The 13,005-nt window shown below is 35.8% G+C and overlaps 3 protein-coding genes across 4 annotated transcripts; all 3 read left to right on the top strand.

Annotated features, from left to right (window-relative positions):
* The first annotated feature begins 134 nt into the window (after positions 1-134).
* Positions 135-3,140, top strand: LOC122356918 (interferon alpha-inducible protein 27-like protein 2A). Of its 2 annotated transcripts, none has more exons than XM_043256026.1 (6): positions 135-223; positions 516-632; positions 730-759; positions 1,486-1,647; positions 2,313-2,417; positions 2,607-3,140. In XM_043256026.1, the coding sequence occupies exons 2-6, from the start codon at positions 623-625 to the stop codon at positions 2,690-2,692; spliced, it is 393 nt and encodes a 130-aa protein (XP_043111961.1). In that variant the 5' UTR covers positions 135-223; positions 516-622; the 3' UTR covers positions 2,693-3,140. The 2 variants fall into 2 exon arrangements, with proteins under 2 accessions (XP_043111961.1, XP_043111962.1); XM_043256027.1 differs by having other exon boundaries at positions 142-278.
* Positions 3,141-4,846: 1,706 nt separating this feature from the next.
* Positions 4,847-6,107, top strand: ifi27.1 (interferon alpha inducible protein 27.1). Its single transcript, XM_043256029.1, has 4 exons — positions 4,847-4,990; positions 5,069-5,098; positions 5,238-5,399; positions 5,513-6,107. The coding sequence occupies exons 1-4, from the start codon at positions 4,981-4,983 to the stop codon at positions 5,608-5,610; spliced, it is 300 nt and encodes a 99-aa protein (XP_043111964.1). The 5' UTR covers positions 4,847-4,980; the 3' UTR covers positions 5,611-6,107.
* A 1,298-nt stretch (positions 6,108-7,405) lies between these two features.
* On the top strand, positions 7,406-12,023 carry snapc1b (small nuclear RNA activating complex, polypeptide 1b). Its single transcript, XM_043254643.1, has 10 exons — positions 7,406-7,657; positions 8,032-8,191; positions 8,453-8,593; positions 9,117-9,224; positions 9,505-9,654; positions 10,232-10,276; positions 10,407-10,469; positions 10,643-10,778; positions 10,860-10,931; positions 11,569-12,023. The coding sequence occupies exons 1-10, from the start codon at positions 7,527-7,529 to the stop codon at positions 11,622-11,624; spliced, it is 1,062 nt and encodes a 353-aa protein (XP_043110578.1). The 5' UTR covers positions 7,406-7,526; the 3' UTR covers positions 11,625-12,023.
* The last annotated feature ends 982 nt before the right edge of the window (positions 12,024-13,005 follow it).

Genomic DNA, 13,005 nt, shown 5'->3' with positions numbered 1-13,005 from the left:
GATTGAAACGAAGATTGTTTAGGTTTAATAGTCCTCACATGGAAACACAACGTGTGTGTGTGTGTGTGTGTGTGTGTGTGTGTGTGTGTGTGTGTGTGTGTGTGTGTGTGTGTGTGTGTGTGTGATGTGTATATAAACAGATGCGGGCTAAAGATTTCACAAGAAACACATGACGACAAGAAACGACGGCGGAGCGCAAATAAAGTGACACTTTCTACTTCAGGTAGCTTTACAAAGATTTGTTATCCCGTGCGAATTAATATTACAGACGTCCTAAGGTAAAAAGGAATAAGCATAAGGAAGAAACATTATGCTACTTCATCTGTAAATGTCATAGGGCTGAGTCGCTTTGGAAAAAAGCGTCTGCTAAATGGCTAAAAAAAAAAAAAAAAAAATATATATATATATATATATATATATATATATATATATATATATATATATATATATATATATATATATATTTATTGTTTGTTCTTTCTGTATATTTGTTGGCTTTTTTATTTTGTGTGCAGTTAGTGTTGATCGTTTCGTTTTCTGAAGAGGATACACCCAAAAACCTTTAAACTTCAACTCTCATACATATAAGCAAACAGTTCAACTCCGTTTCGGTTTACTTAGGATGGATGCATGTAAGTAGACATCTGAACATGCTAAATAATCGTTCATGTCTATTTAATGCCAATTGATCAATCACAGACAGTTAACCTATGTTTGTTTTCTTCTAAGGTACAATGATTGCAGCTGGTGCAGGAGCAGGTAAAATGAATGCTATTTCTAGATGGAAGCCATGATTTTCAAGTTTTGCTACATTTTATTAGAATCTAGCCTTGAACGTTTTCAACGGTTCAACACATTGGTCGAAAATCTTTTTAAAATGTTTATATTTATTTATTTATAAAATTGGAGTATTAAAAAGAGACACTGTGTTGCTCACATGTGCTGATATTCAATAAATATAAAAAAACCCTACATGGGTATTTTTTTTTTCATTGCTGGAATTATAAGGGTGTTTAACTGCATGCTTTTGGACTCTTAAGACGTGTTGAAATAACAAGGAATCTTAGTTTTCCTGTCGTCTCTCAGGTCCTCAGAGGCATACAGCACAGGGGAATGTATTTAATTTTTAATCAAGATAAAATCATACCTTCTGTTTTTCTTTTATAAAGAACTTCAAAACCATTTCGAGCAACAAATGAGGGTTTTACAAAGAGGCTTTTGGTCTTTTTTTATGCCATCCCCCTGCTGGTAACCTATGTCAGGGTTCCTCAAATCTTACCCTGGAGGTCCTGGAGTTTAGCTCCAACCCTGATAAAAACTCACCTACCTGTGATTTTCTAATGATCCTGAAGAAACCCCCTCTAAGCATTTAAAGCAATGAACTGTCGCAATATGTCAACAAAGTATTAAATGGCTTTTAAATGTTCATGCAACCGAACCAGTAAGGCTTTACAAGTACGCCATGTTTGATGCTTCCACCAACAGTCGTGACGGTAGTTGCAGCTCCTGCTGTTCTGACGGCGGCGGGGTTCACTGCGGGTGGAATCGCTGCAGGGTCCATCGCCTCGTCTTTGATGTCAGCTGCCGCTGTGGCAAACGGAGGAGGGATCGCGGCTGGATCCGTGGTGGCAGTTCTTCAAGCCGCTGGTGTGTCAATATCTACAAGCCTCTTCTATTGAAATCTGTGAATTTCTTTTTTAGTCTTTAAATGCTAAAATAGTTTAGGCAGATGGAATGACTTTGTGATTGTGGCCACAACTAGTCCTAAAAAAGTAGTAACCCCTTTTCTATTTCTATACTTGAATAGTTTGACCAAAAAATAACAGATTTTACTCACTCTGATATAGTTCCAAACCCGTACGAATTTCTCTGTTCTGCTGAAAACAAAGGATGATTGTAGCTGTTTGTAAGTTTGTAACCATGCTGTTTTGGGCCACTGACTTGCATAGTATTTTTTTTTTTTTCCTATCGTGGAAGTCGTTGATGACCCAAAACAAAAAAAAGTTTCATTTTCAGCATTTGAAATTTATACGTGAATTGAGTCAATTTATAAATTCCTCAGGGGGTTGTTAAATACGTTGCTAAATATGCTAATAATTTATAATTAAAATACATGATATCATTTTTGATCAATCAGAGATTGCCCACTTTACCTGAAAAGACATTTGTTGTTATGTTTATTGGTAGTCCTATATTGAAGTACCTGTAAAGTAATGGTCAAAACACTGGCACCCTTCATTTGTGAATTCTAGCTCCTGTGGAAATCTTATTTTGAACGACTACTTTTTAAATATTTGAATTTGTTTTATCAGGTGCGGCTGGAATCCCCGTTGCAGCTCAGGCTGTCATCGGTGCTTTAGGCGGCGCGGTGGGTGCCGCCGTGGGTGGACCATTGATATGTAGCGCAGGAGCCACAGGTGGACCCATTATTCTCTTTTGAGCACTGAATTGTCTTTTGTTTTCTAATTTTATTTTTCATTACAACATCTGTCTATCCAACTAATATGTAAAATGCCTTATAGTGTCAGCGTCTGTTTCAGTTATGTTATTCTTTTTAGTTGCTCTGGAAACGTGTGTGATCAAAACTCATTTTTGTTTTTGTTTAGGTGCTGTCACAAGCGGAGGTGTCATGGGCACTGTGGGAACTGCTGTGACCTCAGTTGCCAGGTTAATTGGCAACTGCACTGCGTAAATGCCCCAAAAGCCCTTCAGAAAATGTAAGGATTCATAAAGTCAAACACGGCATTTATCTAATCTACAACCACAAACATGGGCGCTATTAAACCTTATTTGATATGATATTAATAATCATCATCAGTATCTTTTTCTTCTGCTGTAGATTCTAGTCTAGCTTTCTACTTTAAACTTAATGTTTAACTTAATACACCACATAAACTGTTTGCTCCTATGAAATATTGCTTGTGATATTTGTATAAATATGTCTGCTAAATATATTCATATTTAATATATTTTTTAATATCTGTATTGGATATTTGCTAAATGGGTAAATGTCTTGCTAACATTGTCCATATCTTTGGGGGAAAACCTGTAACATATGCTCCCCGTTTTCTATTCTAGACTAAATTGTAAGTCTGAGCTGTTTCAAGTAAAATAAACTTGCGCTGATTGATCTTAAAACATATCAGTGTCTTTGTTTTGTCTCTAGATGGACACCAGTAATGTTATTGTCTAAGGCACATTTATAAAATGTACTTATTGAACCAATCCTGAGTCTAAGCCTAGTATGTGAACCGGGCTAAGCTGTTTTAATGAAGCTGTTTAACACCTTAAATTATTTAAATACATTTTAATATGACTAAGTCTGTGTCTTTTATTATCAGAATAATGTTGGGAGTGTCAAGGTCATTCTTTGTTTTCCAGAGAATGGTTAACATCAAGAAAGCCTATACCTTGAAAGCACTGTAAAAGTAATTTTGGATAATTGTAGTTGTAGTTAAATGTAGTTGTCTGAATGCTGATACTGATGGAAAACACAGCCAATTATTGGTATTAGTCACATGCGTATAAAACCAAAAACCTGATAAATTCTACAAAATCCAAAATTGAGTTCAGTAAACTTAAATCCGGTGCTATGCCACTTTTGTATTAAGTCAGTTTGGGAAATGTCATTCATGCTAAACATTCTACAGTCAACTGTAAATTGTGTTAATGTAAAGTAGGAGCCTTTAAGTACAGCAGCAACTCGTAAAGTCAGAGAGTGGTTTACTGAGAGCCGAGGCACCGAAAGGCATGATGTTTCCGGATGTCTGAAATTCAAATCTAGAGTTCCAGCTGATGGTTTGGCCGATAGCAGGAGAATGTTAGCTGACTGACTGCATTGTGCCAACTTTAAAGATGAAGTTAGATGAGAGATATTGGTATTTGACTGTTTTTGAAGGGTTGGGCCTTGCCATTTATTGTTATTAAATGTACGTTTAATTATCTGGAAAGCATATAAACATTTGAGGAATGTCTTTGAAAAGTACATTTGACATATATTCAAATCATAAACATCTCTAAGACATACACAGACGTAAATGCAAGCACATCCAAAAGACATCTGTGAGATCAGAGAGTGGTTGGTCTGGGAAGCCGTGTAAAGGCACTGTACCATGTTTTAGTTCATGAGAATTTGCATAAGAAAACTAACTGATGCAAATGGTGAATCATGGAAGTCTCCAATGCTTTTGCTGAGTTGAGTTACAAGGTGGTAATAAAATGGAGGAAGCGTATTGTTTTCAGATAAATTATTAATTCTTGGTTCACGGATGAAGTGAACGTACTGACTGAAAAGAATTAAACTGATTTCGTGCAAATGAATTTGTTTCATGCATGATTGCAGGGTGTCACCTTCCAAAATGAAAAATAAACTTTCCTGTTTAGCAGTGTCTGATTTGTAAAGCGCTGCTTAAGTAAAGGTGACTTGATAAAAGTATTCACCACTGTCAGAACGTATTGGTATTTGCTATTAAAAACACGACAGATGCACTTTGTTCTGTTCCATATCTTTAGACGCTTTATACGTCTGTTGTGTTGTCTTAATACATTTCTTCGTGGATACAGCACGTGGCGATATTAAAACACATTTAAAACTACGACCTGCCACGTTACCGTCCGCAATATCTCAAAATGACCATCAGATGTCACTGCGCACATTTCTAGTGAGCAAGTCTTTGGTGAAAAGTCTCTCAGCTTTGCTAAGCGGCCAGTGGCTGTCTTTGTAATTAAACTACATAAAATGAAGTTTATATATGTATATATAACCAATGAGGCCGAACATTAGGTGTGTGTTTGTCTTGAACGGTCCCCTCCTCCGACGTTCCGCTCAATTTAATTATTTTGTTTTTCTTCTTCGGTTTCGGTTTCCTTTCTTAAGAAGTATCCGCCCACTGATTTATTAAGGCAAGCTCTCTCATGCAAGAGCATCAGTGCAAAGCAAGAGCATCCCGGTTTTGCTTGCTTCAGTAAAGTCGACCAAAGATGGATCCACGTAAGTATTTTCTAACAGAACCTTAAAGTTTTAAATGTTTGTTTCTTAACAATTGTATTTTTTTTATTTTTTCCATAGTCACACTTATCGGAGCCGGTATAGGAGCAGGTAAAAATGATACATTGTAAAAAAAAAAAAAAAACATTGTTATTGCATTTTCAAAACTTTTGCGTATTTTAGTGGTCCGTATACAGTGATGTGCGCCAGCGTTCGCACCCGAACTAACCTTCTGTGCTTCCACCAATAGTCGCGACGGTCGTTGCAGCTCCTGCTGTTCTGACGGCGGCGGGGTTCACTGCGGGTGGAATCGCTGCAGGGTCCGTCGCCTCGTCTTTGATGTCAGCTGCCGCTGTGGCAAACGGAGGAGGGATCGCGGCTGGATCCGTGGTGGCAACTCTCCAAGCTGCTGGTGAGTCACATATATAAATAATAATAAACAAAATAACTTAACCGGTGATTTATGCGTGGGAGCAAATACACAAAATGTTCAACTGACGACTTAATTTTTTTTTTTGGCATCAGGTGCTGCTGGAATCCCTTTGGCAGGTCAAGCCATCGTGGGAGCTGTGGGAGCCGCTATGGGTGCCGCTGCCGGCCTGGCTAGCAACTGTACTTCATAAATAGTTCTGTTCAAAGCGTTGTATCAGTAAATAGCGCTGTATACCTACCTACCTCTATATATGTTCACTATTAGTCTCAGTGGTCAGAATGCTGTGCTGTATCCGTAGCTTCAGGTTTAGGAGCGTGTGAGAACATCTTTTCTTACATATCTAAATTCTTTAAGGGTGCTGTTTATAGCGTTGACAATACAAGACAAAAAAAAAAAAAAACATAGATATGATAAACCGATTTTGTGTAATTCACTTTTACATCTCTGTATTCTGGAACCATAGGGACTATATTTATGTGCACAACAAACATATATAGCCTAAGTTATAAGAGTTATAAGTTATTTCTATTGGATTCCACCGTGTCTTTCCTACTGGGTATGGCTTTCTAAAGGTTTCAAAAGCGAGCACCTAATGTATGGTTGCAAACGTTTGCATTTAAAATATGTAGAGACCTTGTTTAATGTAATTAGGTAAATGTAATAAACAATTGAAATCATTAATAAACATGTATTGTGTCCTGTGTTTTAAATTAAAGCCTTATCTATCTGTAGGCCTGTATCTCTCTCACTAAATTACACGGTTCTTCTACAATATGTAATTTGAAAATACAAATTAATAAATCATGTTAACTTCTAACCTTTTAAATATATCAAACCTAATTTCTGCAATCCACCGACTAATGAAATCACCCTTGAGCATATACCTGCTTTTGCAGTATTAAAGGATACATTACATGGTCACAAACCTGATAAGTACTCAAATTTACTCTAATTTTTATGAACATGCTTGTACAAATGTAGAGCTATTGTTGTCTTTACACATGCACGCAGCCAAAAAGACTTGCTTTAGAAGATCCTCAAAAATGTTTAGAAGTTGCGTTTAAAAATCCTTGAAGGTCTTATAAAGCAATCCATAAGGCAATACGTGGTTGGTTTTAAAGGTTAAGAGCAGTTTTAAAATGCTTGAGCTCAATGGAAAGCATTTAGATTATACGCATGGGTAATTACATGCATAGGAAGAAAACAGAAAAAATGGCAATCGACAACCTTCTGTCACATAAGATTTAACGCTTAAATGCGCATACTAGCAGAACAATAACATTAGGTATTCAGTAATAGCATAATAATGTTGCAATGCTACCCATACCCTACCCTCCAGTAAAGGATGTGTCTACAAAACAAAAGCACATAAACGTCACCATATGACGATGCGGGGCTCTAAAATAGGTCAGTGCTATTTAAGTAAAAAATAAACATGTTTCTTTTTTTTCCCAGATAGTAGGCCTACTTATGTCTATAAAAACGAATGATTGTAAATCAACGATGTAAAAACAGACTTCAAATAAACATATTACAGAGATGCAAATCCATACTTATCATATTTGCTTACAAGCTTGTTTTGTAAACAATAGCCTCAAGCGTCTGTTACTAACACAACTTTCTTGACTAGATTAAACTGTCTACTTTCAAATTAGACTATTATAAGTCTGTTGTTTTTATCTCTCGCTTTTTACAATTAAATTTGTATTAATCATTAGCTGAATCATCAGTACATGCTATTGTGATTACTTTAATATTCAAATTCACGTGAGGAATATCCTATAAAAATAGCCTAACCTAGCCAAAAAGAAATGTGCTAGACGTTTCCTGAAAAGTTATCATTTAGAGTATTTGAGTAGGCCTAAAAATGATTGTTCTATATGGACATAATCTTTAAAATTAGGTTGTCGTCCCGTTTGGGACCATGGACTCTTTACGTACATCCGAAACACTAGATGGCGGTAGGAAGATGTGCACGTCTCATCAAATGTGAGCGAGACGAAAACTCAAACAAACTCACAGAAGGTGGAGAAGTCCAGCAGCAGTGCTGTTTTATCTCTTTTTAAAACATAAGCAATGGATGCTTTGTGGTGATTACTAGGCAGGATGGATCATTTCAGGGAACCGGTAAAAACAGACTGTGAAGAACTACTGGGTCGTTTTCAGGCGACCGAGTCAGTTCGGTACGAGCAGTTTGTAGAGATCTGGAGAGACATGGATTTCAGCAGCATCTTCCAGTGAGTTTATGCCAGTGACAGTTTTATGAGAATCGTTAGAATAATCACATAAGAGAAAAATATAAATCACATGATACTGTAGGATGCAATCATGCATCTGGAAAAATCCAAATTTCAGCTGCTCATACGTTTTTATGTTAATGTCTTTCGAGACGAATTTTAGTTTCATTGTACACTATTGTAGTTTTTGTTTGTCAACGTTTCTGGCATCTTTTTTCTTGTCACTGCATTTTATTGTGTGTATTGATGCTTTAATCCAAGGGGTTTTATGCTTCAGATGCCATGCACGACTCCCAAATATGATCCCCTATGAGGGCTCCCCGTGCCCTATTATGTCTAAAAAGTAATTTCTTTCTCTCTCTTTCTCTATGCAGCGGTAAACCGGAGCCAAATGAGAGAAGGCACTTCGCTCGTCTGATTCTGTCTGTGGTGTCCCCATACTTTTTTCCTCCATACACGTTCCAGATCAGAGTGGGGGCCCTTTATCTTCTGTACAGCCTCTTCAACACACAACTCGCCACACCTAGAGAGAAGGTGCGCCGTCACCCAGCATCTAATCATTCTGTTAGCATTCTGAGTCACTGTTTGCATTCGTGTTTCTGCTTAGTCTTGTGTTTAAGCGCCTTGGGTTATTCACACTTGTTGTTTTGAAATTTGGTGGCTTTTATTTGTATGCACTAAACATTATACAATACAAGTTTTGAATGACATGACGGTAAATGACGGAATTAAAACTCATGCATTGTAATTTTTTTGAGCGGTTGTCTGTTTCTTTGTGACTGTATTGCTTTGTAGATCCGCATTGCTCTGAAGGACTGGAAGGATGTTATGCAGTTTCAGAAGGACGCAGTGAATGCTCAACATTACGATGTGGTTTACGTCTTCAGAAAGCTCTTGTCAGATAAAGCTTTCTACTTCACTGCCATGCCAACACCGGTAGGTTAATAAGCTCAGTTCTTGTGTATCTAAACTGGTTGCAAGTCCAGCTAAAGTCTTGAATACACTGCTCAACTTTCAGCCCAGAATTTAGCTATCTGCGGTCAATTCAAACTAAAGTTTATTTTGGACTTTTACCATCCAGCTGGAATAATAGTCCAAAAGAACATGTTTGATATTTGAGATGATTTTAGAACACATGTTTTCATTTGTCATGTGTAAGATGACCATTTATAAGTTTATAATGCGTTTGTGTTACTACCATTAAATCCCTTTTAGTTTTTTAAGTACTTTTTTCCAGTTAAATTAGTAAATTTCATGTGGATAAAGTCTCAACCTTCACCGAATATCCTGTTTTACTAGGATATGTCATGCAGGAGAAGAATAATGAATGATGTTACATGTTGACTTTATTAAGCAGTGTTTTTTTTTTTGTGGTGTGTGTCCATACTGATGTAAACAAACTGATTCAACCTGAGGTTTCTGAACTCGGGCCACAGGTGCTCATTGTACGTGTTTACAGCTCAATTTCAGGATAAAGAGGGAAGATGGAAAGAAGAAGAAAATCTGTGAAGAGTTTGTTGATCCGCCAACACGTCCTCAGGAAGTCGTAACCACAGATGTACTAGAGGTGATTCAAGAGCTTCATTTTGTATTAAAATGTGTCTCCTCCGGCATTGGGTTATTTAAATACATTTCTGAATGTGTGAAAGCTTTTTATAACTGCTCTGTGACATCAGGCGAGATTTGACACTGTAAGTCACGTCACGCTTCAACCTGTTAAATAGTGAACTTTATGAATTAAAATTGTAAATCTGTTTTATTTGTCATCTAAAAGTGCGATTAGGAGTTGCTTATAAATAGGAATTATGGTTTGGTTAACAAGTCATTTGTATGTTTCTAAACCTTAGGAAATTGCAAATATCCACGAACATTATGAAGGTGTGAAGAAAGCCATTTTCGCTGAACCAGACCCAAATCTGAATATTGTACAGCAAAACCTGATTCCCAAACTAAACAGTGCCATCCTCACTTATTCCAGCTGGCAGATGAATCGTACAGTAAGTTTATTTGTGCTTACGAATGTATTGTTTGTTGCTAAGGGACTATTGTTAGTTGTTTTTTTTTTTTTTTAAATAAATTAATTACTTTTATCCAATAAGAATGCATTAAACTGATCAAAAGTGTCAGTAAAGAAATTTATAATATAACAAAAGACTTCTGTTTCCAATAAATGCTTTTTAACTTTTTATTCATCTAACGGTTTTCAACATTAATAATGTTAATAAATATATTGGCATATTAGAATCATTTTTGAAGGATCAACGTGACACTGAGTAATGAATTCAGCTTCACTATCACAGAAATAGATTTATTTTAGAATAATAAAGGAAAAGCATAGTTTACGTCTTAATGCAGTTAAATATTTTGCATTACATTTGGTAAGTCTAAGACAATTAAGATTTCCAAAGAATTAAAACAAATCTTAGTGACCCAAACTTCGGGAACAAAAGTACTGTAAAACTACTACATAAATGATTGGGTTCAATCCTGAACTTATTCCTGAGTATGTTTATAGAATGTTTTGTAAGTGTATTTATTTAAAACACTATGTTTTAATTTTTTTTTTCTCCCCAGACATCCGAGCAGCAGGATGCTGGAGAAGGGCCTTCAAATCAAGAAGTAAAAGATTAAGTTTAATTAAATTAATTTTTCATGTCTTTACAGTATGAAGCACTATTTAGTATTAATGTTGCAGTGCTTTTACCAGAGGGGTGTGTCATTCACTGTGTTCTCTTTTTTCCATCCATAGAGCTCCAGCAGAGCCCAGCTGTTAGCGTCGATCAAATCCAAATCATATGGACAAGTCGTAGAGGTATATATAGAAAGCATAAGAGAGTGGTCAGATTGTTTGTTACATATTTTAATTGCTTGTACATAATTAATAGCATGAGCACGTAAAATGAACACTTTACATGTCTTTTTATACGTTGATAGGTTATTAAGCTTAATCCACGTGAGACATGTTTTGCATAATTTCCCTCTTAGGCTTCAAAGGCCCGACGTCACAGACAGACAGAATTGGTCTCAGCAGCTGGACCAGACATTGCGTTAAATGTGCCTTCAAAAAAGAAAAGATTCCCGTCACTTAAAACGCGCACTCAGTTACGATTCAGAACTCAGGGTAAGTCCTGCCCACGCTGATAAACTTACTAAGTTATGCTTTGGTTTGAATTGATTGATTATACCAATTTCTATGCAATAGGAAATGAGAGTGAGGGCTCAAATTTGACCCGACTGTGGTGTTTGAGTTCAGTGAAAGAAGAGATAGAACCAGGTAAGCTAACAGTTGATTAATATGGTTTAATGTGATTTAATTATTACATTTCAAAAGGCTGTGATTTAATTAAATGAACACAGGACTGTTGTGTCTTCTACAATGTCATGGTTACAGAACAGTTTGCAATCAGTGAATATCGCACAATAAATGGTTTCATATTTTCTTTCAGGGCATCTGCTTTTTTCACATAAAACGTAAACAATATTCTATATATATATATATATATATATATATATATATATATATATATATATATATATATATATATATATATATATATATATATATATATATATATTAAATTTTTTTATTTTTTTATTATTATTTAATTACTGTAAATATAATCCCTTTTACTGAAAACTGTTTAGGAATCAATTATGAGGTTTATTTTGAGGGGGCCTTTTTTGTCAAAAAACGGTACTATTTAAAGCTATTTAAAATGTTTTGCCATAGTCTGTAATTTTGCCATATCCTGCCCATATGGCAGTCATTTTATATGTGCAGGTGTTCAAAATAAGCCTTAAATTAGATTTAAAAACCCAGCAGATACCCTCGGATCATTATATCATACTAACTAATAATTACAGAAGGCCCTGTTTGATGCAACTTCACTCTTTTCATTTTAATTCCCTAGAAAAAAAGAAGAGAAAATTCAACTGGAACCCTGACAAAAGCAGCGATCCCACATAGCATTAGTCAGAGCCGTCTGGATGGAGTGTGATGGGCGGGCCGCCTCGTGTTAAAAGCTAGTGCGATTTGTGCTTTGAGCTCCAGTTTCATTTAAATTGTTTTATGTAATTGTAAACGTTGCTGCTTTTGGGTTAAAAGGGCAGTGAATGTAAGTTGCTTTTAAGACAGCTCTTTCTTCTTTTTGTACTTTAGTATTTGGCTTTAATGTGAAATTAGTTTAGTGTTCTTTAATAGTTTTTAGATCAACGCGTTCTTAAGCAGCTATTTAAAATGGACAGTTTCTACATTTTATTTTCTTTTAAATGATTTTAATGATTTAGTCATTCTGAATCTTTTTTGTTTTAGTCTACTTTCTTTCTATTGTGCCAGCTAATACATCTCTCACACATCGAGAAAAGAGAGTTGTGTGGTCTTTTGTATGCATGCGATCACGTTCTTGCTAACCTGAAGGTTTTATTGATGTACTCGTTCGGCTGCTTGATTTTAATCGATATCCTTTATCACTTCCAATCCGAGCATTTCTCTCCCTTGCTCATTCGTGCCTCAGCCAAAGCGTGGAGTCGCCTGATAATTTACATCTGCGGGACAGTCAAGATTGATGTTGTTTGCACCTAATAGGCCGTAGCTTTTAAGATGAATTCAAGACATCTAAATCATAGTGACTGATAGCACGTAAAGATTAGATTTTTCCCCGTATGCATGCTGGGAACATGAGACACGGATACAGTGTAGGTTCAGTGTTGCGTTTTGTAAAATTAGTGCGAATAATATATATGTGTGTGTGTGTGTGTGTGTGTGTGTGTGTGTGTGTGTGTGTGTGTGTGTGTGTGTGTGTGAGTGAATCAACTTCTTCCCTGTTTATTATATTTAAAAAAGAGTTTTTTAGCAACTAACTTCAGCAGCTTTGCATGATCTGAGAGTATATATATAGTAGTTATACTTATTTTTAGTAAATTCAAAACTATTCAGTGTTGCTCAACTGACAAACTGATGTTTGTATGGTATATGGTGTTAACACTTTATTGCTTTATTTACTTCCTCCTGTAACAAAATGTATATTCGTTCACAAAAGAATTCAGTAATTTAGGCATGGTTTTGTCTCACTTTTGGCAAACAAGTACAGTAATATTCGATCAAACATGCACACAATTATCAGTTTTAGTAAATTGTTACTTGTAAATGGTTTCACAATGTAGTCAGTTTTATAGTTGGTTTGTTTTGTTGTTTTTCTTTGTATATAAGACCGAAAGTCTAGTCCAACTGGGGGGGGAAAGTTGCAGAATATGGTAAAAGGTTTCATTGTGGTTTTTATTTACCAAGATAAAAATCTCCCCTGGCACACACAAGTTAAAGAAACACACATTTTAGGATTGATGGTTCA

This window comes from Puntigrus tetrazona, chromosome 13 (genome assembly GCF_018831695.1).
Source record: "Puntigrus tetrazona isolate hp1 chromosome 13, ASM1883169v1, whole genome shotgun sequence".
NCBI lineage: Eukaryota > Metazoa > Chordata > Actinopteri > Cypriniformes > Cyprinidae > Puntigrus > Puntigrus tetrazona.
The sequence above is the reverse complement of the archived record's forward strand: the minus strand, read 5'-3'. Positions and strand labels throughout refer to the sequence as shown.